General features: G+C 48.7%; 2 protein-coding genes across 2 annotated transcripts; both read right to left on the minus strand.

The window, feature by feature from the left end:
* Positions 1–1509: 1509 nt before the first annotated feature.
* Positions 1510–11622, minus strand: PABPC1L (poly(A) binding protein cytoplasmic 1 like). The gene is made up of 16 exons (XM_031590948.2): positions 11518–11622; positions 10631–10842; positions 9887–10080; positions 9384–9499; positions 8644–8783; positions 7822–7916; positions 7408–7545; positions 6857–6952; positions 5988–6254; positions 5421–5511; positions 5043–5168; positions 4396–4529; positions 4020–4113; positions 3455–3585; positions 2605–2694; positions 1510–2003 (listed from the first exon to the last, which is right to left on the minus strand). The coding sequence occupies exons 2-15, from the start codon at positions 10821–10823 to the stop codon at positions 2611–2613; spliced, it is 1899 nt and encodes a 632-aa protein (XP_031446808.1). The 5' UTR covers positions 10824–10842; positions 11518–11622; the 3' UTR covers positions 1510–2003; positions 2605–2610.
* A 1511-nt stretch (positions 11623–13133) lies between these two features.
* YWHAB (tyrosine 3-monooxygenase/tryptophan 5-monooxygenase activation protein beta) lies at positions 13134–26134 on the minus strand. Its single transcript, XM_031590937.2, has 6 exons — positions 25976–26134; positions 19064–19364; positions 17952–18075; positions 16878–17041; positions 15504–15599; positions 13134–15021 (listed from the first exon to the last, which is right to left on the minus strand). Exons 2-6 carry the CDS (start codon positions 19355–19357, stop codon positions 14965–14967), a joined length of 735 nt encoding a protein of 244 aa, XP_031446797.1. The 5' UTR covers positions 19358–19364; positions 25976–26134; the 3' UTR covers positions 13134–14964.
* Between the last annotated feature and the right edge of the window lie 1448 nt (positions 26135–27582).

The following is a 27582-nucleotide window of genomic DNA, read 5'->3' on the forward strand; positions in this document are numbered from 1 at the left end:
GCTTCAAGCCCAGGCCTCTTCTGCTCTTCTCCTCCTCTTTTGTTCCAGCAACCGTGCTGCTGCCTGCACAAAGCATTTTCCAGGCAGGCAAAGATGTTGCAACCCACATGGGCAGCTGGAAATTGCTTCTCACAGAGGCATTCCATCTACCTCTTTCATATACCACAGTGACTATTCCAGACTAGACTCCAGACTTACATGTGCATTGCTGCTCCTGCCTCAACCTGCTGAAGCCTGAGACCTCCCTGAGGAGTTCAACCAGGGAACTACTCTGAGAACTCACCAGCATTTTCTTGGACTCACGAGTATTCAAGTGGCAAGTTTACATTTTCATGTAAAGATTTTAAGGACTTCAGTCTTTGTTAATATCCTTTCTCTGGCTGTTCCATATTCTGCTCATCCTGAACTACTGCTAGCTTTTTTCTTGAAATGACTTCTAGTGCTATCAGTGATGCAACAGGCACATCCTAAGTGGCATACTATGCCTGAAGGACTGCTTCAGACTCAAAACTAGGCAACAGAATGAATTTCAGCAGTACAATTCCATCCCAGCTCCTAATATACATTTCTCATATGCAATATGCACTTTTCCTCTCTAGAGAAAAAGTATAAGAGCTTCCAGCCAGCTACACATTGGGGAAAAATAACCAAGAGGAAGTAAGCATCTCACTGATAAGGAATTGTCCCAGTAGTGCACAGCTCAGGCTGTGGCATCCTCTATGAAGAAACAAAATATTTAAAGAGCTCAGAGCAGGAAAGAAGAAAAGCCCCAGGAAAGAGTCCCAGCTGAGCAGAACAGTGGCCATGGAAGAGCAAATGTGTAAGTGCTTCTATTAAAATGCTGGAAAGAAAACAAGAGGTAGGAGGGATGAATCAGTAGTGAGTTGAGGGGAGAGTGTGATACAGCACAGAAGGAAGAATGAGACAGCAGTGCCAACACACAAGATGGATAGAAAGAAGGTGGGCTGTGCTGATGGAGGTGTACTCCTGTGAGCTAAAGAGTCAAATAAGGTCAGTATATTGATTGTCAATCCTAAGTATAATTCTAAGGAAGCACTGGAGACAGAAATTCCACTCTTGAATGCAGAGTGGAGCATAGGGCGAGGATGAATGACTATAGCAACTGCAGTATGCTCCAGGAGATACTAAGAGCAGACAACATTAATAATAGGTCTTAACATCCCCCATGCAATTATCAGTGTTTTCAGCCCATCAGCCTGAAAATACATGGGAGAAGCAGCTTTTGATCCACAGTAACTTAAGCTGGGTCTCGTGCACCACAGAGCCACATACAGCACAGTGACAGGCAGAAGGTTCTCAGCCCCAGTAGTCCTGCAGGCATACAAGCTCTATTATAAAAGAAGAGCTGCAGGAAGAAGCAGTGTCTTAAAAGAGGGAAATTTAGAAGGGCCACCTAGAAAGGATAAAATCCAAGTGGATAGTGCCAAATTTGCTTAAAGACACCCTCCCAGAGAGTGGAAGGATCAGGATAGCTGCTGGTCAGCAGTCTGTGTAGTCCTACATGGTGCTTTTCCTGTCACCCTGCCAACATCACAAGCTTCAAGCACTAATTGCAGCAGCCTAGCTGATATGTCTCTCCCCTCCAGCACAAACCAGGGCAGAGTATTTGCTGCCTTTCTGCAAAGGAGCTAACTCATGCTTCGGAAGTGGAAGCATCAGTTCTTTATTAGCATCAGCTACAGGAACAAATAAAACTACAGAACCCAGTACATTCACTGAAGCGACGATTCGTCTGCACTTGTCATTTCCTGGGCAACTGAGTCAGACTGAGTTCCACATTACATTTCACAAGATGCTTTCAGAAGAGAAGAGAATTAACTTCTACAGCAGTGCAAGGAGGAAGTGGTTCTGCAAGATGCACAGTACACACAAAAAGCAGGATGGGTCAGTGTGAGGGCACAGTTCCAAAAGTGAGGTGAGGTGAGGTGGCTGCTGCTGTTCTCCATAGGCAACGTTCAAGGTTCACTCCCAAGTCACGAAGTCTACAAGAAACACAAAAGAACCCACACACAGAATTTCCAACCACTAGAGAACAATTTAATCCAGAGAACAATTCACAGCTCAGCTCTGAGCTTGGATTAACACACAGTTTCCTGGTGATTACAAGTCAAGAAATCATTATCTTCAAAGAGGTATGTGAGAGTCCTAATTGCTTACTAACGAATCCGTCCCACAATCAGCTCCAACATTTTAAAAGCTTATCTGCTCACAAGGTTCTGCAACAACAGTGGAGAAATCCCAGGGAGGCTGCACCAGTCCTTCACTGGACACACAGAAAAGCAAGATCCTTTCCTGTCTTCCCTTCTGATAGCACAGTTTTTACTATCATAAACACATGAGGAAATAAAAGTAACAAGCACCACACACACAAAAAAACACCACGTGCAGAATTGTGTCTTTGCAGTACAGTTAAGTCTGGAACATGGAGGATGAATCACCTCATAAAAAGTGAAATACTGCACACATCCCTACATTGCTCATCAAGTTTCACTTGGCCTGGACAAGAAACCCAGCCCCCAGGCTTCAGAGTCACAGCCACAGACCCTGAGCAGGCAGCAGCTCATGCAGCAGCTCTGCACCTACCAGGGCTCAGTGCAGGAATGGGGCCGTGCTGCCCTTGTGAGACGCCTCAGTGGCCTGGTGTGCCTGGAGAACAGCAACTGCTTCCTCAATCTGATGAGAGAGCACATTTGGGGAAATGCTGAGTTGCACCACCATGGAAACATAGTGCACAAGAACTGCAGTAGCCCAGGTTCCACACAGGCCACATTTCAAGGGAGTAAAGAGTTCACATAAATACTAATCCAAGTCTGCTGCCTGTGCCAGAAGATGGGTTAGCCCTCAAACCTCTGGTGTCTCCTCCCTAAGGAGGGGCTGGAGCATTTCTCCTTTTCCATATAAATCACAAGCGGCCAGAGAGAGAACTCACACCTCTCCAATGTGAAGCTGGTTGGCACTGCCTAGCAGAGCCAAGGCTCCTCCAAAAAGATGGCAACAGAATGGTGAAAGTGAATCCTGCCTCCAAGCAGCAGCAAGGATGTGCAGTAACTCACTTTCACTGTTTTGATGGGAAACAGAAGCGAAACATTCACTAGGACTATGCCTAAACTAAATAGCATTTTGCCATTTAATTGCTGGCAGGAATTCTTACTCCACTTTTCTCGTTTCTTGCTTCCTATCCACCTCCAAAATCAGAGCTTGGCTGCGCTTTCAGAGAGCTGCTCTGAGCTCCCCCTCTTGCTGGAGACAGGCAGACACGCTATCAGCCTTGGGGCTCTTTCTGTTTTCCTTTCACTATGAAAAGCAGCTGTTTTATCTTTCTGTGGTATCAAAGTCCTTGGCCACAGCCAAGGCCAGAGCTCTTGTCTAGCATTTGCAGCAGTAATACTGCACCCTTTGGGACAGATCTGTTTGGACACCACATGCCCCCTACCTTGGAGTGCAGGGATTCAGGGGACTCCAGCAGAAGCAGCAGCTCTGAATTGTCAATCTCCAGCAGCATGCCTGTGATCTTGCCAGCCAGCGAGGCATGCATTGCATGGATCAGGGGGTAGAGCCTCTCACCTGCCCAAAACACCAGGGAAGATGTCAGTGGAAGTCCCCCGCACTCCCAACTCTACACCTTCCCTCTTCCTTCCTCAAAATGCTCTGCTCCCAGCCTTCTGCTGAGCCCAGAGAGGTTTCACACACGAAGGGAAGCTGTCAGATGAAGTCAGACAGCTGCATGGGGCAGCACAGGCAGGATGGAGCAGTGTGTGTCCTGTAGAGCCCACCCCACTGCCAGACAGTGAATGCAGACAGAGAGGAGATTGCTAGTTCCATATCCTTCCAACACAGCCTAGACACATTTCCCCCCTCCTTTTTAAAGCAACATAATATCAGAGAAATCCAACACAAGCTTAGAGCTTCTCCTATTATCTATGCATTCCCTAGCACATGCAAGTCCATCTGCCCATGCACACACAGACAGGAGGATCTCTGGCAGCCTGGACACCCACCTATCATCTGCTTCTGCTCCTGTGGAGGGGCTGCTGCAAGCATGGATGCCGTCAACGGCTCCTGCCCTTGGACGTGCACAGCAGGTTCTCCCACCTGAGTGAAGAAACAGAGAAGAGCAGCAGTCAGGCTGGAAGCAAAACACGAGTTGGCATTCAGGAACAGTGCTGGCTCTTGGATGCAAGGATGCACAGTGGAGCATTTCGTCCTTGAGAGCCACCAGTGCAAAATCTGGCACTGCCTGCTTGTATCCCAGTGCAAACTTTTGGGGAAAACCAGCGCCAGGCATCACATCTACACTGCTGCAGGATGAGCACCTGGAGCTCAGGAAGGGATTCCATCACACCAGTTAGGACCAAAACCAAAGCCTGGCACTACCTGCTGAGCCCCAGGTGGCACACTGCCCATGGGCTGGATGTTCCTCACAGTCAGGGAGTACTTGTAGTGCGGGGCACCCCGCAGGGTGGGCGAGGAGGGCACCCGGGCACTGACTGTCTGCGTCCCTATGTTGGCTGCAACAGGGAGGGAAGAGATTGTTAAACACAGGCTTGCAATCAGGCTAATCCCCCCTGTGGACTCAAACAGCCTCTAAGTCCCCAGGAGGGGCACTACTCTTGTGCCCACCGGTCTGTGCAGAGACACCCACACCTTGACCCTCCAGAAAGCAGTGCGACAGCCCACAGCCCCAAGCAATCCTGACACAAGCATGTTTTACTGAAATGAGCCTCACAGTAGTTCACTTGGAGCAATTGAGAACCCCTACTTCAGTCTGAGCACCAAGCCATAGCTGCACCATCACCTTTAATGATGGCATGCAAGGAGCAGCATCTAGCAAAACCAATCTGCGTATCAGAAGCTAAAAGGCTACAACTTTCCCCAAAAGTTACACACTTCTATCTGCTCCAACCCCATCACTACCCAACCTCCTCTGCAAGAAATCACACTATCCCACTCACCCCAGGGGCAGCCAGCCCCTATGCACACCCACTATTGCAGGGCCTGAGTCAGGTCCCCGTGGCACTCACCCACTCTCTGTGCCTGGGGGGGCACACGAGGCACTTGGGTGGACGCCTGTCTCATGGTGCTGATGTTGGACAGCAGGCGCCGGGGCTGCGCAGCAGTCCTCAGGATGGGGGTGGCTGCAGGGTACGCTGCCAGAGAGATGGAGCACAATTAGTGAAGTTTCTGATAGAAAAAAAGCATGGGAGGAGGCCGTGGTCAGGGAATGTTTCTGTGGTCAGCCTGAGCCCCAGTGCCTGCCACCAGTGAGCCCTACATCAAGACACTGCATGCTTCTCCAGGTGACAGCTTCCCATGACCCCGTGCTTTGTGGTGTCTTTAAGAGAGTGTTCTGACCCCTGAACCAGCCCAGCTGACAGCAAGGGACAGATGGATGCACTCACAGGGAGGCCGGGAGGGCTGCGCACTCCAACGAGTGGCAGGACGGACAGGGACAACTGGGTTGGGGCTGTAGAAAGCAGCTCTGGTTTGCGGCTATGGGAGGAGAGCAAATTATCTGAGGTGACTGGGGAGCTGGTCTATAGCAGATCAGCAGGGCAAAGAGCATCTCAGCAGCCAGGCAAGCCAAAGACCTGCTTCTAATCATACCACCTGTGTTTCCTCCAGCAAGTCCCTTTAACTCCTCCCCATGTGCGTTTTCCACATTTCCCCAACCCTCCTGGCTCCCCTCATTCCATTAGGAGATTCCATCTCCACACTCAAACCCCTCCACTAAACTTCTTAGTGACCCAAGGAGCACCCCAGGGCTACCAAACACTCAGCCTGTTGTGGGAGCACCTCAAGCCAGCTTTCCTGCACATCCTACGCTGACTTTGAAGCCAGGTACTGGCACCAAAGAGCACCCAGGTCTGTGCAGAACAGAGATACGCTCCTAAATCCTACCAACCCCAGCTCCTCCCCACATACAGCAAATTCAGGTCCCCATGCAAGGCTGTCCCTGAAGGACTCACCTGAGGGATGGGGGGGAGAAAGTACCCTGGGGGAGGCTGGAAGGAGCCAAGAAAAGGGCCAGGCAGTGCCCTCATGGTGGCCAATCGCTGCATGTACTGGTTGGTGAGAATTGCTTTTCTCTCCTCTTTCCTTTGTGCGAGTGCAACGTAGAGAGGCTTAGTGCTAACGATCCGCCCGTTCATTTCGGTCACGGCCTTGGTAGCCTCTTCTGGAGAGGAAAAACATACAAAGCCAAACCCTTTGCTGTGGCCACCCTCTGTCATCACCTAAAATTGGATTAGAACAACACAACTAAGTCCACAGATCAGCACAGCCACCCACAAAGCACAGCATGGTCAGAACCTCCCCTGGATGGTTTGTCAGCAGGACAGAGGGACCCCATGGCACCCACACCCAGGGTTGGACAGATTATAGGATGCTCCCACCTGTCCCAGCATTTCCCAAGGAAGGAGTGGATATGTCTGCTTGAAAAACACAGGTTTGCTAAGTGCAGAGGTCAGAGCCCAGGCCAGCTCAAGATCTGTGATCTCCCTCAGCCCTGCAGGGCTCTGTAATGCTGCAGCATCTGATGCTTGCTCAGAAGCAGAGTTGCAGCATCATTGGCCATGAACTATGCTAGCAGCTGTGCAATATTCAGAGTGATTTGGCTTTAATGGGCCACATCCTGCATTTCACTGGGGCTGGGATAACTCAGCAAAGTTAACAAGACTTGCCGAATCAGAACTGGATACAAGTGACAAATCTTTCATGCTTGGCTTGAGATACAAGCCATCAGTAGGGAACTGTAGTTCAAAAGGACAATCATCCCAATCCCTCACAGAGGGCTGAGCAGCCAGCCAGCAAAGCCCAAGGACCCACAACCCCTTACCTTGGCACTGGTGATGGTGCCATAAGGAGAGAATTCCTTCCTCAGCCGTTCATCATCTATCCCATCATCCAAGTTCTTCACATACAGGTTGACCCCCTGCAAAGAGGCAGAAAAAGCACAGCTTGGCCTCCTCCTAAAAGTAGGTTAGGATCCCAAGATTTACAGCAGGTTTTAAAGCTGATGTTTCATCAGCAGCTCAGCCAGCAGGTGGGACAGTCCAAAAAACACCCCAATGAAATCAGCGACTTGAAGAGGAGCATGTGTTTTGCTCTCTTGGGGATACACACCCAGACAACTGCTATGAAGTGGCTTCCAAGAGCTCAAAAAAATTCCCAATTTTGAGAATAAAATGTTATTTTTGTGGAAAAAAAAAAAAAAAAAAAAAAACAGACCAGTTTGTCAACCTGAGCTTAGAGCTCTTTGCTAATATTGCTTGATATTGCTTCCCTGGATGTTAGGGAATAGCAGCTGGATCTCTGTGTGGTTACCTGTATTGCAGAGGGCACACCTGCAGCACAAGCACACGTGAAGGAGCACCCCATCCCCCTTACCTGGTACCTGCTCACTCGCTCCTGCTTCATCTGCTCAAATCTCCTTTTCAGCTCACTCTGCCGCTCCAGCCGCTTCTGTGCCCGACCCACGTACACCATGCGCCCATTGATCTCCTTCCCATTCATGTCAGCCACGGCCTGGCAGCAGAATGCAGCTCTGAGCCCAGCAGAACTCTTCCCCACTGCCCCAGTCCCACAGCAAGCAGGGCAGGAGCTGCGTCCTCACAAAGTCCACCCCCTCCCTGGCCAAAAGGCTGGCCTGTACACGTGCTGCTCATTCAAGCTCTCCCAGCTATGCTGACACTGTGGCCAGCAGGGACATCAAGCTCCTACTCCAGGACAGGGGAGAGCTCAAGAGGCGAGCAGAGCCGGCAGCCAAGCTGCCCACCAGCTGCACAGCAAGGAGCTGCTTGCCTTCTGGGCTTCTTCGTGTTTCTCAAAGTTCACAAACCCAAAGCCCTTGGAGCGCCCGCTGTTGTCCATCATGACTTTGACGCTCAGCGTCTTTCCTGGAAGAGGGAAGGAAACATCTGTAAAGAAAGCTTGCCCCAGGGGAGCAAACAAAGCCACTGGCCCAAAGAGAAGACTGGGAGGCAGTGGGGAAGAGGTAAGCAGCACGAGGAACTGCTGGATCCCTGCTGCAGTGTGGGGAAAGGAGGCTGTGGGAGGCCAGGATGATCCCTCCCATCCAGCATGCTGCTCTCATTGCTGTTGGCTTTTCAGGTTCTTTGGCCATGAGTTCTCATCTCTTCAGTGCATCACCACATATGTCAGGTTCAGATAAATGACATTCACAGATGAGCTGAGCTTGCACTAGCCAAGCACGGTTTATGAGCTGGCACAGCACCAAGCTCTGCTGTGAGAGGCACCCTCCAGGAACAGACTGAACAGGGAAAGCTACTTTTGCTTTAAATTCAAACTCAACATCTCTTATTCCCACGGTTCTTAGAACCAAACAGCATTCAAGACAATTTCAAAAACAAATGATTTGTTACTCAGAAATCTAAGGAAACCAACACTTTTCTTGGGTCACGTAATAACATCCCGTCATTACAGGAAAGCACACACAGCATCCTGACAATGCAAGTCTCTGCAACCCTTCAGCCACGTGGTGTTTTAAGTAAAGCAGGTCACAACTAGAGAAGAGCTGTTTCAGCCAAGTGTTCCTCATCTCAATTTGTGTCCCCAGCTCACTTCCCAGACATTTGGTTATTTGGCCTCAGCAACTACACTCACCAAACCTGGAGAATATTTCCCGCAGTCTGTTATCATCCATGTCATCCCCGAAGTTTTTGATGTAGACGTTGGTGAACTCCATTGCCCTGGCCCCAAATTCTGCCTCGCGCTCTTTGCGGGATTTAAAGTGGCCAACAAACCTGCAGGAGGCAAGCAGAGAACCATAAAACCTTTTATGTCCTCTGCAGGAGGAAAACAGGCACAGGCTCATCTGCCTTGGTACAGGCCAGGAGCATAGCTGGAGGTGTCACCCCAGAAGAGACACTGATGGATGCCACCACATTGCAGCTCTCTTCCTCCAAGGCATCCCCAGGCTCTTTGGCAGCCCCTTGCCAGAGAGGAAAGTAGCCCAGAGGATCTGAGGTGAGGTAACACCAGCAGAATGCTGCTGCAGGACAAAACTTCCTCCTGCCCCAGACTATATCACCCAGATGATGAAGACTGAGGACCAGCCCTGCTTTGTGGGTATTCATTACACTGCCTTAACAATAAAACACAGCCCCAGGTCAGGTTCCTCCCCCATCATTAGGAAGGGCTCCAAACCATTATCACACTGCCATCAGCAAAGACTGCAAGCGGCTCCAGCTCTGGAAAGCAGAACTGCATTGCTCAACTGTGAAGGGGAAAGAGGAGATACTGAGGGCAGGAGGCAGCAGCAGCTGGAGCAGGGCACACATTGCTCACAAGCAAGCACCAAGCCAATGGAGGAGCTGTGCAAGGCAGCCACAGGGCAGACTTACACCTTGCGGTCATTGAGGAGCATCCCATTCATGGTCTCTATGGCACGAGTTGCTGCCTCTTGAGTCTCAAAATGAACAAAGCCATGGCCACGGGATCCATTTTCATCACAAACCACCTACAAAAGCAGAGCAAAGGAAAAGAAAATCCACAGATACTGATTTTCGTTGTCCTTGCACATAAGTAAGTCTCAGGGAAAACCACCCCTGTTTCCAGAGTGTTCACCCTCCTTACAGCCCGCTCCCAATGCAGCAGAGCTGTGTTCAGGTGTTTGTAGGCAGCAGGTCAGGGATCAGGAGGAAAAAATAAAGGGAATGTGGGGGAGGAAAAGCCTTCCCCACCCCCATGGAAAACACAGAACGCTTCTATCCAGGCAAAGGGTGGGAATTCAAAGGAAACTTAAGAAGTGAAACTAGGAAGTGAATTTCAGCTGGTTGTAACACACTGCCAAGAATGGGGAGATACACCAGGTCCCCTCCACAGCAGCACAGACACAGGGATGTACCTTGCAGGACAGGATGTTCCCAAAGGCTGAGAATGTGTCATACAGGGCTTTATTGTCAATGGAGTCATCCAGGTTCTTGATAAAGACATTTCCAACCCCTGACTTCCTGAGCCCAGGGTCTCGCTGTGACCACATGATCCGGACAGGTCGGCCCTTGATCACTTCGAAGTTCATGGTGTCCAGGGCTCGCTCAGCTGGCAAAGAGTGAGCATAGAGGAGACAGGATCATCACAGGGACAGACCTTTTCCATGTCCCAGAGCCCCTGAGACAGGTGCAGGAATCAGGGACATCTCTAAGCATTTCCTTAAGCTAAAGAAGGCAGGCAGCTTCAGCACCTGGCAGAAAAGCCTTCACCTTTTAGGCAATTCTACCATTCAGTGCTGCGGTCAGCAGGGTGAGATGGGATGCCAGCAGAGGGAAACTGGGAGAAGAACCTTACTTCTGCTTGGTATAAGCCAGAGGGCAACCAGCTGCCCAGCAAAGGGCAGAAGGGGTTTGGATGCCCTTCTTAAGCTGAGAAGGAGGAAACCAATCCTCCCAAAGCCCAACTATTGCAGCATCTCCCAGTCCCTGAGCAGACATAGGTCACCATCCCACAGGAGAGTGCAAACTAGGATTAATGACAGCCCAAATCCAGCACGTGAAGGGTATCAGCATCCCTAACAGCTGCCGCCCCAGCTCCTCCCACACCCTCCTGAGCCCCAGGCGTGGGCAGCTCCGCAGGGCTGAGTTCCAGAGCTCACCATCCGCCGGCTGCTGGAAGTTGATGTAGGCATAGCCCAGCGATCGGCGCGAGGCCACGTCCCGGCACACCCGGATGGACAGGATGGGCCCTGCAGGTGAGAACTTCTCATACAGCATGGCTTCGGTCACGTCCGGGTGGAGGTCCCCCACGTAGAGTGAGGCCAACGGGTAGCCGGGGCCACTGGCGTTCATGGTCAAGCACAAAGCTCAGCTGGAGGGGGAGAAAAACAAGCGGCGTGGGTCGGGGGCGGCAGGGAGCAGCGACGGCCCCGTGTTGGAGCCGGGCTGCTGCAGGGCCAGGAGATGCGCCAGAACCTCCGGGGTCGGCAGCAGCAGGGGGAGCTCAGGGTTTGCGGGGATATTTTGGTGGGGGAAAAGCACTCCAGAGTCGCTGGCACACATCGCAGCCCCCAGCACAGCGCACTGCGGGCACAGACCCGGGCCTTCCAGCGCTCAAACGCCAAGAGCAAAGAAACGGAGCTTCATCCCAGTTAAGTAAGCAGCCCTTCGCCAGCACAGCTCCACGCCAACCCCGCGCTGAGGCGGGGAGCAGCGCTGCGAACGGCCCTAAATCAGCACCCGAAGCCACCGGCGCAGGAACGGCGCAGCTCCCGCCCTGACACTTCGTGCTCGCAGCTCGGGAACCTCAGAGCCGCACGAAGGCGTTCTGCGGACACGGGGAGGTGCGCGGGGCAACACCGCCGCCACGGGAACAGCAGAGCCGAGCAGCGGCCCCAGCCTCGCCAGCAGCCCGAGCCCTCGGACGCAGCCGGGCAGCGGGGCAGCGCCACAACGACAGCGGGTAGCGGAGCGGGAGGAACCGGCCGAGAGCTGAACGCGGCCCGGCGGGGAGAGCTGAGGGAACCCGCCCCGCTCCCACACTCACACCGACCGCTCCGGCGGCTCCACGCGCAGCACCGCTGCGGCCACCGCCCGCCTCTTCCCGCGGCGGCGCCGGGGGCGGAACGGAGCCGCGCCTCCCCGGGGTTCCTCCCCGCCCTCCGCCAGCTGCCGCCCCGCCCCGCCCGACTCCGCCCCGCCCTGCTCCGCTCCGGGCGCTGCGCGGCTGCAGGTCGCGGTGCTGCTGTCTGCCGGCCGCCCGCGGTTAAAGCCGGCTGCTCTCCTCCGCAGCACAGAGCCGTCGTGGCGGAGCGGAGCGGGCGGCAGTGCCGGGGCGGAGCGGCGCCGCTCCCGTCGGGGCGCGCACTGAGCGCAGCGGGGCCGGCACGGCTTCGTTCTTCTTTACGGAAGGATTATTCCTTCCCCAAAAGATAGAACGACTCGAGATGTGTTCCCATAGCTCCTCAGCACCGCTCTACGGGCGGGGATAGGCAGCCAGCCCCTTTCTGGAGCTGACAACGTCGTTAGCGCGAGTGATAAGAGTGAGAGTTAGTGCTCGCTATAAAATTATCTAAGAGCACAGTCATCTCTAAAGGCAACGAAGATGCATCGTTAAGCCGCGCTGCGGGGCCGGCAGCGCACCCCGATCCAGCACAACACCTCGGCAGCAGGCAGACGAAGCCCCGCGGCTGCGCTCCGGGATGAGCGCAGCGCAGGAGCCGAAGATGCTCTCCGAGCAGGCAGGGCTCGGCCCCAACCAGCCCCCTCAGCGCTCTCCCCTAACTGAGATGCTGCTATCCGTGCCTTTCAGCGCTGCTTGCGGGAAGACGCCTCAGCCGTGCACCACACCGTTATCGCTCTCGCAGCTCACCAGCTGAGTTGTTAACTGGAGCGTGTGCGGGCTGCGATGTGCAATGGGAAATGCACGCAATGACTGGGAGAGGCGCGGCTGGAAAACCGACCCCCTCATTCAAAAGAATGCATTTCAAGTTTCCCCCAGGAAAAAGCTTTAAATTTAGCTGGCCAACAGCAGTGAGTGCTGGCTGACTTCTGTATGTACGTTGTGTTCATCCATGCAATATGCAATCACTCGTGATAAATTAAACAGAGATTTACAGTTGCAGTTCTGTTTAGTCCTGTAGTGGCAATACAGCACAAGTGTGACCTCAAACAGAGAATCTCTTCAGAGCTGGAAGGGCGATGGACAAAACTCCCTGCAAAGGAGCAGGTAATGAATCACTGAATGGCCAGGGTTGGAAGGGACCTCAAGGATCATGAATCTGCAACCCTCCCACCACATGCAGGGCCACCAACCTCCCCATTCAATACCAGACCAGGCTGCCCAGGGCCCCATCCAATCTGGCCTTGAACACCTCCAGGGATGGGGCATCCACAGCCTCTCTGGGCAGCACCTCACCACCCTCATGGTAAAGAGCTTCCCCCCGATATCCAACCTAAATCTTCCCTCCTTCAACTTAAAACCATTTCCCCTTGTCCAGCTGTTATCTACCCTTTCAAAGAGTTGAATGCAGTTGGGTGAAGCATTAAAGCCTTTGGGAAAGCACCAGTCGGCTCACACAACCCAAGATCTGAGCATGTAATAAAAAAAGAAGTGGTGATTCGACTGCCACAAGAAGGATGGCAAACATAACAGGCACAAACAACTGATAAAATTTTTTTATTATTCACTTTTGAATTCTTTTACACTTTCCTGATTATTTTGTGTAAGGTGAAACTAGAACTGTTTAAAAGACATACACAAATCTAGTACATCAATAACCAGGTTTTTCTTTTTGCTATACTATTCTCACAACCACATGTGTGCTAGGCAATATAACCGTCACAGAAGCAAACTTTAGGCAGAATACTGGTCAGTAAAAACAAAGCGAAAAGAGCTACCAGATATACAGACAGGCTCGGTTCCACATTCACTACTGCATTTATCAAGCGCCAAGTATTAACTGCACAATTTGTTCAGCTAGTAGAGGGGAGTTTTAAAATCAGTGCATGAAATTCTCTCTTCAGCAGACAGATGGACAGACAAACAGATGGAGCCTATACCTAAGTGGAATGTGAAGGCAGGGGATGATACCGCGAGGCTGAGAGGTGACCGATCCTCATCTTTTCCACTGCATTATTCACACAACTCTTATTAGGTTTTCTTCAATGGGACATGTTTGAAACATAATAGGTGAGGACATGGGGAGCTCAAATATTACAAGTGTTACAGATGGGTAAGGTCTGCATTCCAGTACAATACGTGGGAAATCCTGAATATTTGAGCCAGATCTTGGAATTATAAAAAAAAAAAAGGCAGATGAGCTGAAGACTGCAACAGCACTGACAGCTCTCAAGCATCTGAGGCAGAAACCTGTCCTCTGGCAGCCTCAGCTCTCACCTGCCATACTGATATCAGCCACAATCAAAGAAAGGATGATCTGTGTGTGGGAGTCTAAAATCGCTTCCATGGAGTTTCAACAGGTAAAAGGGTCAAGGATGAACAGAGCAGGATGGGAGAAAGTCTTCTATAAAGCAAACTTAAAGAAGGCTCGGTGGAGTAATTAAAAGGCTTCTGAGATAAATTCAAAATGGGAATACCATGGAGTTTTTATTCACCCAAGAGTATAGTAATGCAAAAGTGGCAGATCACTTCATGGTATCATCCAAACTAATAAGGCCATTCAAAAAATTGAATCTTCTGCTATTGCAAGTCCATGATAGTGAACCAAGAATTCTCACTACTGAAGAATATCGAAGATATAATTAAGTTATTGCTGTGGGAAGGGGCCTAGTCATGCATGTTGTATGAGCACAAAACCACTTTTAGAAGTCAAATCCCAGTTATTTGCCAGTGTAAAGAGTTTGGAAATCAAGCTGCTAGCTCCCCCATTACCCTCCTCCTCAAAACAAACCCGGTCCTCAGAAAGATAGGATTGACAAAGTGAGCTTTTGACTGAAAGCGGTGCCTCAGACTTGGTTAAAAATGTCTACAGAGTGTGCCTGTTAAACTAACTCATAGCAGTGTGTTACTAACTGGAATGCCATACATCGGATTGTTTTCCTTCCATGCCCCAGTGTCACAATAGAATCTTTATAACTTTCTGTACAACTTTACAACAGAATTGTACTTCGACTATTTCGGTGCCAAATTTTACTTTCCGCTGTTACATAATTGATGTCTATTTTTCTACCAATAAGAGTTTTGTAAAGTCAATTGCAATCACAAAACCCATAATCACAGTGTTCAGTTAAAAATATAAACACGGTAATCATAACTGTAAATGTTCATAATAGGAAAATTCGGAATGCCATTATAATAACCGACCTCCATTTTAAGTACACAGAACACCAACCAACCGTTTTTACCCCACAGACAGTTTTTGCTACGTTGAGGTTGTGAAAGTCGATGTACTATTCTTTTTGCTTGTCGCACAAAGGGATATATGTGTAGGATACAGGGTGACATTGAACATATAGTGAAGCGTGACAGCCATTAGTTCTCTCCCTCCCCAGCATCACCTTCATCTCCCTGGTTTTCTGACGTCCATAGCTGTAAGAAAATACAAATACATGTTCATGCTGAAAGCATACAGTTAATTATGACCGCAAGTAAAACGAAGACAGCATAATTAGCTGCTGTGCAATTCACTCAGCTAAGAGTAACTGAGAACTGAATTTAAAGTAAAGATAAAGGACAAACTAGAAAATTGGTAGAGGATTACAAGTAAATGCAAACTGTTTTCAAGCCAAACACAAAGACAGCCTGGCAGTTGAGAACAGGCACACTGCACTCTGTATTACAAAAAGGCTGTTTGTTGCAGTGGTTAACAAGTGGTCTCTGATTTAAGCAAGCAAGTCTGACTGGTCTGGTTACAAGAAGCAGTGCAGTTAAGACATTGACTTAATGCTTCACAAAAAGTGTTTTCAGTGGCACAGAACTACATGAATCTTCAGCTATGTCCTACTTAGCAGAGTCCAGCTGCCTGAAGAAGCAGCAGCACAGAATGCAGCGGTTTGCCCTGTGCTACTTACAGTGAGGTTGTCTCTAAGCAGCTGCATGATGAGAGTGCTGTCTTTGTAAGACTCTTCATTCAGCGTGTCCAGCTCTGCTATTGCTTCATCAAATGCCTAAAACATGCAAGAAAAAAAAGCACTTTCACTCTGCTCTCTGAACTCATTTCTGCCTACACAAATCACGTACGTTTGTAACAAAGCTTCCATATTTTTCTTTTCTACCAAGAAAAGGAAACCAGAGTAAGCACCAGATTGCTAAACAACCAGTGGGAAAAGAGAAGTCTCCACGAGGGGCCAGATTAAGGCCAACACCAAGTACTGAGGAGGTAAGCACACACTGCTATACTGAACAATGACTCACATAGCTGAAAGTCAGGTCTAAGAGGAAAACCTAATAGCAATACTTTAATTAAAGGAAAGGCGAAGGCCGCAGTGGTTTAAAGTGACAGTAGAAGAGAAAGGTACTATTCAGTTGATACATATTAAACATAAATAAGTAGGAAATAAAATGAAAGTCAAGGGCTGGGGGGGGGTTTTGAGGGTAGAGTAGGATTCTTAGTTTTGGATTTCTTTTCAAAACAGCACAGCACACCAGGTATGTTTTAACAGAGATTAAAAGCCATGCTGCCCATCCAGCTGTTACACATGAAAATGCACACTGCAGGTCAGAGCTGAGAGCCACAATTAGACTGCCCTCTCATTCAGGTTTCAAAAAGATGTAAGTATATTAACTAAAAACAAAAAAATCAGGACTAGCAGCAGTATTTTGCACAGAAAAACTGCACCTGTTACAAAATATTGTTAAAATGTATATCAACAACACAACAATTCAGCTGATGCTGTATTACACAAGTTACTACCAGTTATCATTCACAGATGTAAAAAATGTTTCACTTTAGGCTTTAAGCCTATTTTAGGGAGAAGACCAAACTGGACAGTGACAACCTATTTGTTTAGCACAAACTGTCACACAAGCTCTTTTTGGTCTTTGGAGGGAGGTGAGCATGCAAACAAGGCAACATTTTGAGCTATGCCTGTAGAAGACAACACTCCACATATTAGCTAAGTGTTCAAATTTAAATCAATTTCACTTTAAACAGTGTTTTCAAACTTGACACAAGGACATTTCAAGGTAATGAAATGAACATAAGAAGAATCACTTGGTCACCCCTATCACTGGATCAACTGCACTAGCAAATTAGCTGTACTGAAGCTAAGCTAGCCCAGCTAAGTTAACTTACCTGAAAACATATCAAGATGACTATAGTTTAAAGATGACAACATAATTAAGGAATTCCATCTGAGAAAGCATAATCATCTACAAGGTGCTATTGTAACCATGTAATTATCTCCTTAGCCCACACAGAAATTGGTAACACAGAGTCTGCTTACCGTCTTGGCCAGATTACAGGCTTTTTCAGGAGAATTGAGTATCTCATAATAGAAGACAGAGAAATTGAGAGCCAACCCAAGTCGAATGGGGTGCGTTGGCTGCATCTCTTTCTTGCTAATTTCAAATGCCTCCTGGTAAGCTTGCTGCGAGTTTGCTACCGTTGCTGCAAGAAGCAATTACAAGCATATTAATGTACAGTACATCACTGTACTTTGTGGTACTTGCATTCTTAGTCTAGACTATTTATGCCACTAGGTATTTATAAAACCACAAAGGCATTCAAGGTTCTTTCAATGATTTCAGAGGGAACAGCCTCTGGCTTAACTACTAAGGCTGAAATATTTGTTTAGATAAAGGTTTGGGCTATAGTATTTAAATTCTAGTAAATCCAGACAATACAGTACGGGGGAAAGGAGTTTATGTAAACAACATGCTTAAACTCTCCTGAGAAGGAAGCTTTCCACAGGCAGGTCATGTACTCAGTACCTCAGTATGGCCTTTCAGAAGAAAGCAAATAGTCCATTCCCTGCCTAATGGGTAACAATACATTCAAGAATGATGTCAAACTAAGCTTACAGTTGTGGGCCAGACCAGACACCCACCAAGAATTCGGGCATAATTCAGTGTTGCTTTAACACTTCCCAAGATTATCTGGCTTAAGACTCAGTAACCCAATGTCCCACACCTCTGCAAGCAGAAAGCTTGCAAACATAGAAGAATTGTGAGATAAATGCATAGTTGAAACAAAAAATGATAGCAACAAAGCATTTTTCATGGGAAAAAAAAGCTCTCCTCCTCCACGCACCAGAAAAATTATTTCACACTGCCAAATGAACTTAAAAATCATAGAGGTTGGGTATTGCAAGCAGAATTTGATTGATGTGATGAATATTGGTTAAGTGCTTCTACTAATTTCATAGAAACTTGTTTCTCTAAAAGTGACTTGCACTGCACTCATCTTCAAAACTATGAAGCACGAGCAAAAAAGAAAGAAAAAGGAGAAAATGAGAAGTGTTCCCTACACTTTATTTTGCCCAGTCCCCTGTAGAATGAGAGCTTTCACCTCTACCTACTTTGCTTATTGTCCCCAGATGCCACTTCTGACAGGTATCTGTAGTAATCGCCTTTCATTTTCAAATAGAAGACCTTGCTTTCCGGCTGCGTGGCATTGACAATCAGGTATTTATCCAGGAGTTCCTGAGAAAGGAAACTTGTTTTTTTCCCAAGTCATAACAATAATATCTGAAACAGAGCCTCCATCACAACAGTAAACACAAACTGTTGGAACATTAACACGTGTATGTGTGTGTCAGTCACTGTGATGTTCCCTAAACCCAGAAAGGAAAAAAGACATCATATGGATCCTTATCCTCAGAAAATCTGCTCTATTGAAGCTATAGAGAATCACTCCTCAAGAATCTAATGGCTATCAGAGCTTACTACTGCAAATATTTTCCTAGAAATACACTGGAGCAAACCTACACCCACAAGCAAACTAATGAAGAGCAGCAGCTTGCCTTTAGCACAAATGCAGTCAATTTTCCCACCACAAGCTTCAACTCTGAGCACATCAGTGAATCTGTAACAAACTGATTCTATCTGCAGCTCCAGCTGAAAACCTGAACAATGGCACAGACAGCACATGCACATTCAGAAAGAAGTGAAAAGACTGAGAGTACTGACATCATCTGTTCCTGAGGGCAGATCAGTAGCAAAACAAACAGCAATATAAAGGACCCCTCTCGTTTAAGAGAAAGAAACAACAGAACTAATTTTGGGGAAGTGCAAACCTTCTCCTCCCCTAAAAGGTACTGAACAATCCTCAGGAAGTCAGCATTCATTAACAAAACAATTTAAGCAAACAGCAAGCTTTTTATCAGGATTTACACTATTGCTAAACTCATGTTCACGCTGAGCACTGGCCAGCAGTTAGGCAGTCTTCAACACTGCCTTGTTCATTTCTATTTAAACAAAATGCTATTTTTAAAACATGTAAGAATCCAAAAAATTCCTTAAGAAACGAACTAGATTATTTAGGAGCTAGAACTGGACTTAAACCTGTGGTTAAGCAGAACCATTTCCCTGCTATGGTGATGCAGTATCTACAACCCTAATAAGATTCCTTAAGGCTCTCTGAAGAATACTGCAGTACTAGCTACTGTTATTTTTGCTGTTGGATTATTACCAGAACATCATTGCAGATATCTTGCAATTCAGCCTCAATTTTCTCACGATATTCTCTTCCCATCTGCTGTTTTTTCTCATTCCTCTCTGTTTTCTGTTCAATGCTGGAAATCACACGCCAAGAGGAGCGGCGGGCACCGACCACGTTCTTGTAGGCAACTGAGAGGAGATTCCTTTCTTCATTGGACAGTTCATGTCCTTGCTCAGTGACAGCCTTCATAGCAGCAGCCATGTCATCGTAACGCTCGGCCTGCTCGGCCAGTTTGGCTTTCTGTACCAACTCACTCTTATCCATGGCTATCCTGCAATTAGCGGGGAATAAAAACAGAAAACACTTTTAGATCATCTATACAGCAAAAGTTAATGCTGATGGGTGAAGGACAACTCACAGCCACTAAAAGGTGCCAAGATTACCCACTCCAGTAGATTTTTTTTTTTTGTAATGTAAATTGTTATTTCTCAATTTTTATGTAGGAATTACGTGCAATTACAACCCTGAAAGCACATAACCATTATTCCTCATACTTCAGTGAGGAATGAAATAAGCACAAAGGTAGGCACATCAGTACGTTCCCTGCATAAGTCTCTCCTCTTTCCCATACTGGCCATAGCTCAGCCTGGGCCACACACCTCATGCCCTAATGCAGGGATCAGCAGAGCCTTTGTTTGTACTGGTTGTGCATTGGTCTTCAACAGCAGCTGTTTCAGAGCACAGACCAACACCACGGATCTTCTGCTCACTGCAGGAGATGTTTCTGTGGGAATGTACCACACCCTCTACAGACACAGCTGTCAGCAACCACAGAAAATACACTGCTCTACCAGAAATTTATTCTTTCTAGATAGATAGATGTCTAAAATGGGCAATTCCACACAGCTAGGGTGGCTGGGATTCAGGCTTCTAAGATCCTTAAGTAACCCTGACATGAATGGGATGTGGCTGCATAACAGTCACTGCTGCAAAACCAATTGCTTGTATGGAAACAACTTGTTTATCATCTCTGGTGGCTTCAGCTAAACTGCACCAAGAAAAACACATCACACGACCACTGTGTCCTGAAGAGCTTCAGCAAAGAAAAAGGAAGCTAGTAAAGAACTTGTCAGTAAGCAGACTGAGTGCTGCTTGTTCCTACGAGACAGCAGCAACATATAGTTAACTTGGCCATTAAGCTAACGTTGTATTCCATCAGCTGGGCCCCAGTTTGAAGGAAAACAAGATGAATCTCCATGCAGAGGACCTCAATGCCTTACAAACTCCCAGGTGTTCAGATTTATCAGTAACATTTACCCACACGCTTAAATCTGCACATCCTGGCAGGCCCAGAAGGGTCATTTTTGTTAGCACTGAGCAGTAAGATTCCTTTCTTGCTGCTTCAAGTCAATCTGGGCTCTCAATGTCTAGATCAAGATGTCTGCAACCAGAAATTTTCAGTCGAGACCTAAACAGCTTACAAACAACTCTAAAGGAACAGGAAAAAAAATGAATGAGAACAATAAGTTCCTAATTTGCTTTCACAGGCTTCTATTAATTAGGCAAGAAAACGCAGCCCTATTTAAAGGGCTGACAATACACTGGTATATCTACACACATATATAGTGAGGAAATCAGCAGAGTGTTTACCATTGAGAGGATCTATTGCATTTACAACTGCTGCAACTTCCAAAACCACTCCCTTAACTCAGCACTGTGTTCAATTATGTGCATCATGTGGGAAGTAATGCCACTTCTCCACCCGTGAGCAGAGCACACCTGAAGAATGCTTTTTATTTAAAGTTGGCTCTTGTGACATAACAGGACCTCTGAACAAAACACTTCCAGCTTCCTCAGTACAGCTTCTAGAAGGAGTTTTACTGCCATCATTTTCTTTTCCTTTCAGGGAACACAATTATACATTAGGAAAAGGCAGCATGCTGAAGCCTCGAGGCAAGCAACAACAGCAGTTTACGCTTTGCCACTGAAAAAGCCAGTATGATCTTTGATCTGCATTCTGCCAACAGTGGTCTGACGTGCACACAAGTCATTGGTCCAGAATTCTGTTTACAAACAATATAGTTTAGTTTTGAAATGCTGAAGAGTTTGTTTTATCAAGCTAACTGACATATTTATCTTTGGATGCAAGTCAGTTTGTGGAAGCCAATGGGTTCGTGTAAGGACGTGCTAAGGAAGTCAGAGGGAACTGCAAGGACAAAGTGCTAGTGGATAAAAGAGCTCCAGAAACCACTGTAACACACCAGCTACACAGCCAAAGCATTAGCACAGAGCATTACAACACTGTTTCTCAAATAACTTTCTTTAGTAGCATAAATTCATGCACATCTTAAATGCAACTCAAACTCATTACTGAAGATGGAGCTCCTCAGAACTTCACTGGCTTAAATTAAGAATTCATTATACAGGGGTTTGAACTGCCAATTTATCTTAATATCTGTACTCTTAGCGTGTTTGCTATGAAACCATCAAGTACTATTCCATAAGATGGAGTTAACAGAACTTAAAAGGCAGCAAGAAAATCATTGCCCACACCAAGATGTCTGCAACCCGCCAGTCAGCCTACCATCACTTCAGTCACAGGGTGCTGTGTAAAGAACACCATGTTATTCTCCGTTGCTTACCTTGCTAGAAGCCTGGAGAAGAGCTTTGCAGAGCTATGCTGGCTTGAGCTCCAAAAGAGGGAGGTGTTTGCCAGAAGGAAAAAAAGATACAAGGAAAGGAGTGATGTTTGAAAAGGCAAAGAGGCAAGTATCACTTATAACTAGTCCCTCCCATAAAGGAGATGGAAGCCACACTAACAACGGATCAGTGTGCCACAGTCTGAAACAAGCAAAGCCTAGAGCTAAAAAATAGTCCTAGGCCACAAACAGAAGCCAGCTAACAAAGGTTACCTGCAGCTAGGAGCCAGACACACAGAGGTGACAAACAGAAGGCCAACAGGAATGATCTACTCTGGTGCTAATGAAGCCATGCCATGTTGGCAAAAGGGAAAGAGGGAAGATGGAAAAAGGAGGGAAGACGTGCAGATCACAGCCATGGAGGAGTTGCAAAAGTTGCCTGTTCCAAGCGGAAGATTCTCAGATTTGTTAATACAGTGCAAATTCTTAAGATTGCCTTCTTAAGAATCCGTCAAACGACAACTTAGCAGCCCTCCAGAAAGAAGGGCTGGACACCACTTACAGTAAGGAATGCCACTACTAGCCAGCAGCTGCAGCCATTAGTACAAGCAGCCAGCAACTCAGAGCACTCTGATTCCCCACACTCAAAGTAAGAGACGAAAACCATCTCTCCCTCATACAGCCTAAGCTTTTCCAACCTGTTACAAGCACGGGATGGCACGTATTGATTGGAGAAAATTACAACTGCTTACTTCCCTCCCCACAGTTTGACATCTGTGTAGGTGAGAGCTGCTACAATTACAAAATACCTAAGGTAGAGGTCAGGAGGTTTATAAATGCTTGGCTGCTTTCTGTGCAAGAGGCAGTAAGGAGGGGAAGGTGTGCCCATCCTGCACACAGCACCTGAAGTCAGTACACCCAGAGCTTTCAAGAGAAGAGTGATGCACAACATTGGAGGTTTACATGTCAATACAGCTGGAGAGCAAACCATGTAGGTAACGTTCTTCAGAAGACTGCAAGAGCTTGAGGAGGACTGCATCTTGCTGCTCAGCAGTTACAACGTCTGCTTTGTGGCCTTCGCTGCTTCCAGGCTCAATGAACTGTTTTAGGACAAAGCCAAAACAGATCAGAAATAACTGTGTTTATAGTCTGTAGGAACTAGATGAAAAATGACACTGAAAAAAATCTGGCTTACGTAACATATTGAACTGACAAGACAATACTAATAAGCTGATGCTGGCCTGAAGTCTGCCTGTTCTTCTGATGCTAATTAAGTCATTGATTGCTGTGTATTGCTTTTCTCCTCACAGCAACTGTTAGAGGCTGTCAAACAAACACTTCCACCTCATTGTAAAACTGGTGCAACTACTGGTTTGACAAACCCATCACTAATGAGTCAAGTAGAGATGCAATTTAACAGACTAATGTTTCACTGTGAGAAATGAGTGTAAAATCAGATTCAGCGAAACGTGACAAACATTTCTCAGTCACAAACTGTGGAGATCCATTCAAATTATAACAGGAAAAGCAGAAGTGTGGTATAGCACTTGTGGTTCAGCTACCAACACGTGAACATACCTTACAGGTTTTGTGGATAGGCAATTAATTACAAAATTAAACACGTCTGTGAGGTACACTCCATTCTATGTTCACATTTCACATTCTATTTCTGTAATTATTGAGACTAACAGCTTTTAAGCTATTTGTAAAACAAATGGCAAAGCCATAATTCAGGGGCACACATGCTGACACTAGAGCTACAATGCTGGCAGAACCTGTGTGACACTGATGGCAGTCACATCAAGCAGGCATCACTCAGTATTTCCTGCAGGAAAGGAATTGGCCCTCTTTAAATGGAGTGCAAGGAACCTTCTTTGCTTTATCTCAGGCATTTCACTTCATTATTTTTGTCTCTCTATTTCAGTTCCCTCCCAGGCAACCATCTATTGTTAAACAACTGATCAGAAAATGGACGCCTGCAACGATCAGAACACTGAATTCTTCTACAGCTACCCTGAGCTTGGCTACAACAAAACTTCAGTAAAATATACTGCATACTTAAGGAAGGGAAAAGAAAATGGTTTCACAGCTGTGATATTCTTGCTGACCTTGCGTAGCACATAACACCATAACACAGAGGAGGTCCTCTGTACCTGCTGGTTAGAAATACATCCCGGCCTTCAGTGCTAATCATCCTGCAAACGTTAAGATAACATTAACATTCTATAAAGCCATGCCTCAATTTGCTTGGGCCACTTTCTGCCACCATCAGTTGTTTCTTCCTAAAACTGACCAACACCATTTTGGAAAAATGATACACAAGGTTTTCAATCTCTGCAATAACCATGGGATTTTCTATCAGAAGTAACAAGAGTACGGATGGAAACTGATATTGTGTGGACAACATAAATTTAATGACCACAGCCTTGCTGTCCCTAATAACTTTGGATGAGAAACTTGAGGCTGAAAAGCACTGCACTGCTGCATACCTTATGGCACTTCACACAGGACAGCTGCAGGTGGAGACAAGCACGCAGTTCCAAAGTACAACATACTTACATGGTAACACCTTGTGGTTCCAATGAGTGTGCTTTTGGCCCGAGTCCAAGTGGAAATAGTGAGTTATCCCAAAAAATCTCCCCCTCCAGGCATAAAATTAATGACAAACTAATGTATTCGTATCACAGGGAAATCACTTTTGTTAATGACTGTCTGAAAACATTTCTGTTACAGCATAGAGCAAATAGCGTGGCCATATAAAAGACACTAAAATAAGGCCTAGCCCTGCTGGGATTTATCAGGATACCAGACAGACTGCAGTACTGGCTTTTCATCCCATCATTCAAATAATTATTTACTTAACTCCTCATCAGGGTTTACTCACATACAGCACAAAAAGCTGCATACCAGCAAAGGCCTGCTTACAAAAAAAGGACTCAACATCAAAATAGCAGAGATCAGAACACGCAGTACTGACATAATGAGGTTGAGAAAACTGCACCAGGCCCATCTGTGCAAGGAGTCTACTACTTCATTGGTACCAATTTAATAAACTAAGTGTTACATAAATGATATTTTTGTAGGTTTTTAATATCAAGAGTGAAAGAAAACATTCACATTCTTTTTTTTTTTGTTTTCTAGACCACTTTGCATCTCCATATTGCTCTCAAACAAAAGCAAGCTTCTCTTTAAATACAAACATTAGAATTTCTGACTGAGATTGTGCAGCAGTGCATATGTGAAGACACAGGTACTCCTATAACCACCAACGCTCCACAACCTTACAAGTTCTTTTGTAGGAATGTAGCTTTTATAATGCTGCATGATATACAGTTTTTTCTTCCTACCACAAGAAAAGTTATTTTAACTGTTAGCAAGGAATTTAACTAAGTAACTGATTTATACTGCAATGTCTGCATGAGATACATTCTTGCCCTACATGCTAAGGCAGTCACTGCGTCTCACTGACTCTCTATCATCCCAATTAATATCTGATCATACATACCTCAAATAAGGCCTAAAGTTATCAGCTCTGGATTACTACCCAACCTTCTTTTCTGCTGGGGATAGCGTGAAGTCACCTTCTTTCTCTCTGCAGTCCTCCCTAAGCTCATCTCTACTCCCAAATACGAATAATTAAAAATTAAAAATAACACCATCGATATTACGTCTTCTTCCGAAGCACTGGAGACGCTTCTCCGATCGCCTCTGCTAAACCTGAGCGGGCTCACACGGACGGGCACCGCCCCGGGGCCGCCTCGATCAGCTCCCGGCTTTGTGAGCGCCGCGAGAAGGCCCGGAGCCCGGAGAGGGTCGTGAAGGGAGGAGCCCTCGGGAGGAGGGGGCCGCGAGCCGGGCTCGGCCCTGCCCCGGGGGCGGATCGCCTCCTCCCCTCGCCCCGGCCGAGCCCTTCACGGGCGGCGACAGAGGGCGCGGGCCCGCGGCTCGGCCAGGTGTGCGCGGCCTCGCCCCGCGGCAGCGCAGTGACTCAGGCGGGTGGGGCCGGGCCGGGAGCCGGCCGGGAGGCGGCGCCGTCCGCGCGGGCTCCGCAGCGGCCCCCGCGGTAGGGTCACACCGTTACTCGGGGCGACTTCGCCCCGCCGGCGCCGGGAGCACGGAGGGACGAAGGCGGCGCGGCCCGGCCGCCCCCGCTCCGCACGGCGCGGCCTCCACCGCCCCCCAGGCGGCCGGGCGGGAGCGGCAGGCCTCCCCCGCCCACTTCCCGGGCTCCGGCGGGACCGCGGCGGCGCGGCCCGGCCGGGGGAGGGGGGAGGGTGAGGCGCGGGCGGCCGGAGACCCTCACCTGGCGGGGGGGCGGCGCGCACCGCAGCCTGGATCCCGACGGGCGAGGCGACTGGAGCGCGGCGGCCGCTCGGCGCACGCACACACACCCTGCGGAGCTGCGGCCCCGCTTCCGGCGCCGAGGACACGCCCCTTCCGGCGCCGGGGGGAGGGGGAGGGGGAGCGCCGCCTTCCGATTGGGCGCGCGGCGGCGGGCGCCAGCCGGCCTGCGGTCGCTACGGCAACGCGGAGGGAGGCGGGCGCGTAGCCGCGCGGCGGCGGAAAATGGCGGCCGCGGGGCGGGGTGCCGAGCGGTGCCGGGCCGCACGATGGGCGTCGGTGCGGCGGCCGAGCCTCCTGCGGGTCGAGCCGCGCGCTGCCGCGGTTGAAAAAAGCAATAAATCCCCCCGAGATCCTTATCTGAGCGCTCGGTTTTGTGTGGGCGCGACCACGGGCGTAACGGGGGAGCGGGCGGGGAGCAGGCCGTGGCCCGGCGTGAAGAACCGCGAGGAGTTCGGTGTCAAGCGCGTGGCCGGGACTCACGGCAGCACCGCCCTCCCCGCCGCGCCCTGGGCCCGAGAGTCGAAGCCCATCCGATGGCGGGATGGCGGCGCCCGGCCGGCCTGCACACACAGCCCCGCTCCTCGCACAGCATCGGAATCCCGCCTGGCCGTGGCAGAGCCGGGGCGGCTTCCTGCTTCACCTCCGTCCAAAGGTCAACGGCCGGGAGGAAGGTCGCTCTTAGCCCTGTGCTGGCTGCAGCAGCGAGCCCGGCTCGGTCACTGCTGTCCCCCCCGGGTTTCTCCTCCCCAGAAGCAGCGTTCTGCTCCCCTGCCCGCCCCGCCACCTCCCCCTCTGTGCCCCGGCCGCTCCTGGTGCTGCTGGGTGATGCTGCACAGCCGCGTCACGCCGTGTGTTCGGCACAATTCTGCGTTGGTTTTGGGGAGTTCTGGTGCGTTCCCCATCGCATCATGCGGGCAGAGCACCTCACCAGTGTGCGGCAGCCGCCCCTGCAGCTGGGTGCCATAGGCACAGAGAGCTGTGCCAGTGCTCCAGCTCCTTCCTCCGTGAGCTTTCCTCGCTGCTGCGAGGCTCAGGGAAAGAGGTGAGGAACGGTAGTTGGGGGCTGGAGCTGCTGCTCAGCCTCAGCTGGGAGGCCTTCGGAGCACCACCTTCCCAAGGAGGTACTGCAGGCTCAATGGAGCTGAGAAAAGAGCTACAAAAGCCATAGAATCACAGAATCATAGAATCCCCAAGGTTGGAAAAGACCTCTAAGATCATCTAGTCCAACCATCCTCTTATCAGCAGTATTTCCCACTGACCATGTCCCTCAGTACAACATCTAAACACTTCTTGGACACCTCCAGAGACGCTGACTCCACCACCTCCCTGGCAGCCTGTGCCAATGCCTCACCTCTCATGGAAGTATTTCCTAACGTCCAACCTGAACCTCTCCTGGCACAACTTGAGGCCGTCCCCTCTCATCCTATTGCTGTTACATGGGAGAAGAGATTGATCCCCACTACATCACAACCTCCCTTCAGGCAATTGTAGAGAGTGATAACATTTCCCTGAGCCTTCTCTTCTGCAGATTGAAAATCCCAGTTCCCTCAGCCTCTCCCAATAAGA

The sequence above is a fragment of the Phasianus colchicus genome, chromosome 17, assembly GCF_987193195.1.
Source record: "Phasianus colchicus chromosome 17, bPhaCol1.hap1.1, whole genome shotgun sequence".
In the NCBI taxonomy this organism is placed as follows: Eukaryota; Metazoa; Chordata; class Aves; order Galliformes; family Phasianidae; genus Phasianus; species Phasianus colchicus.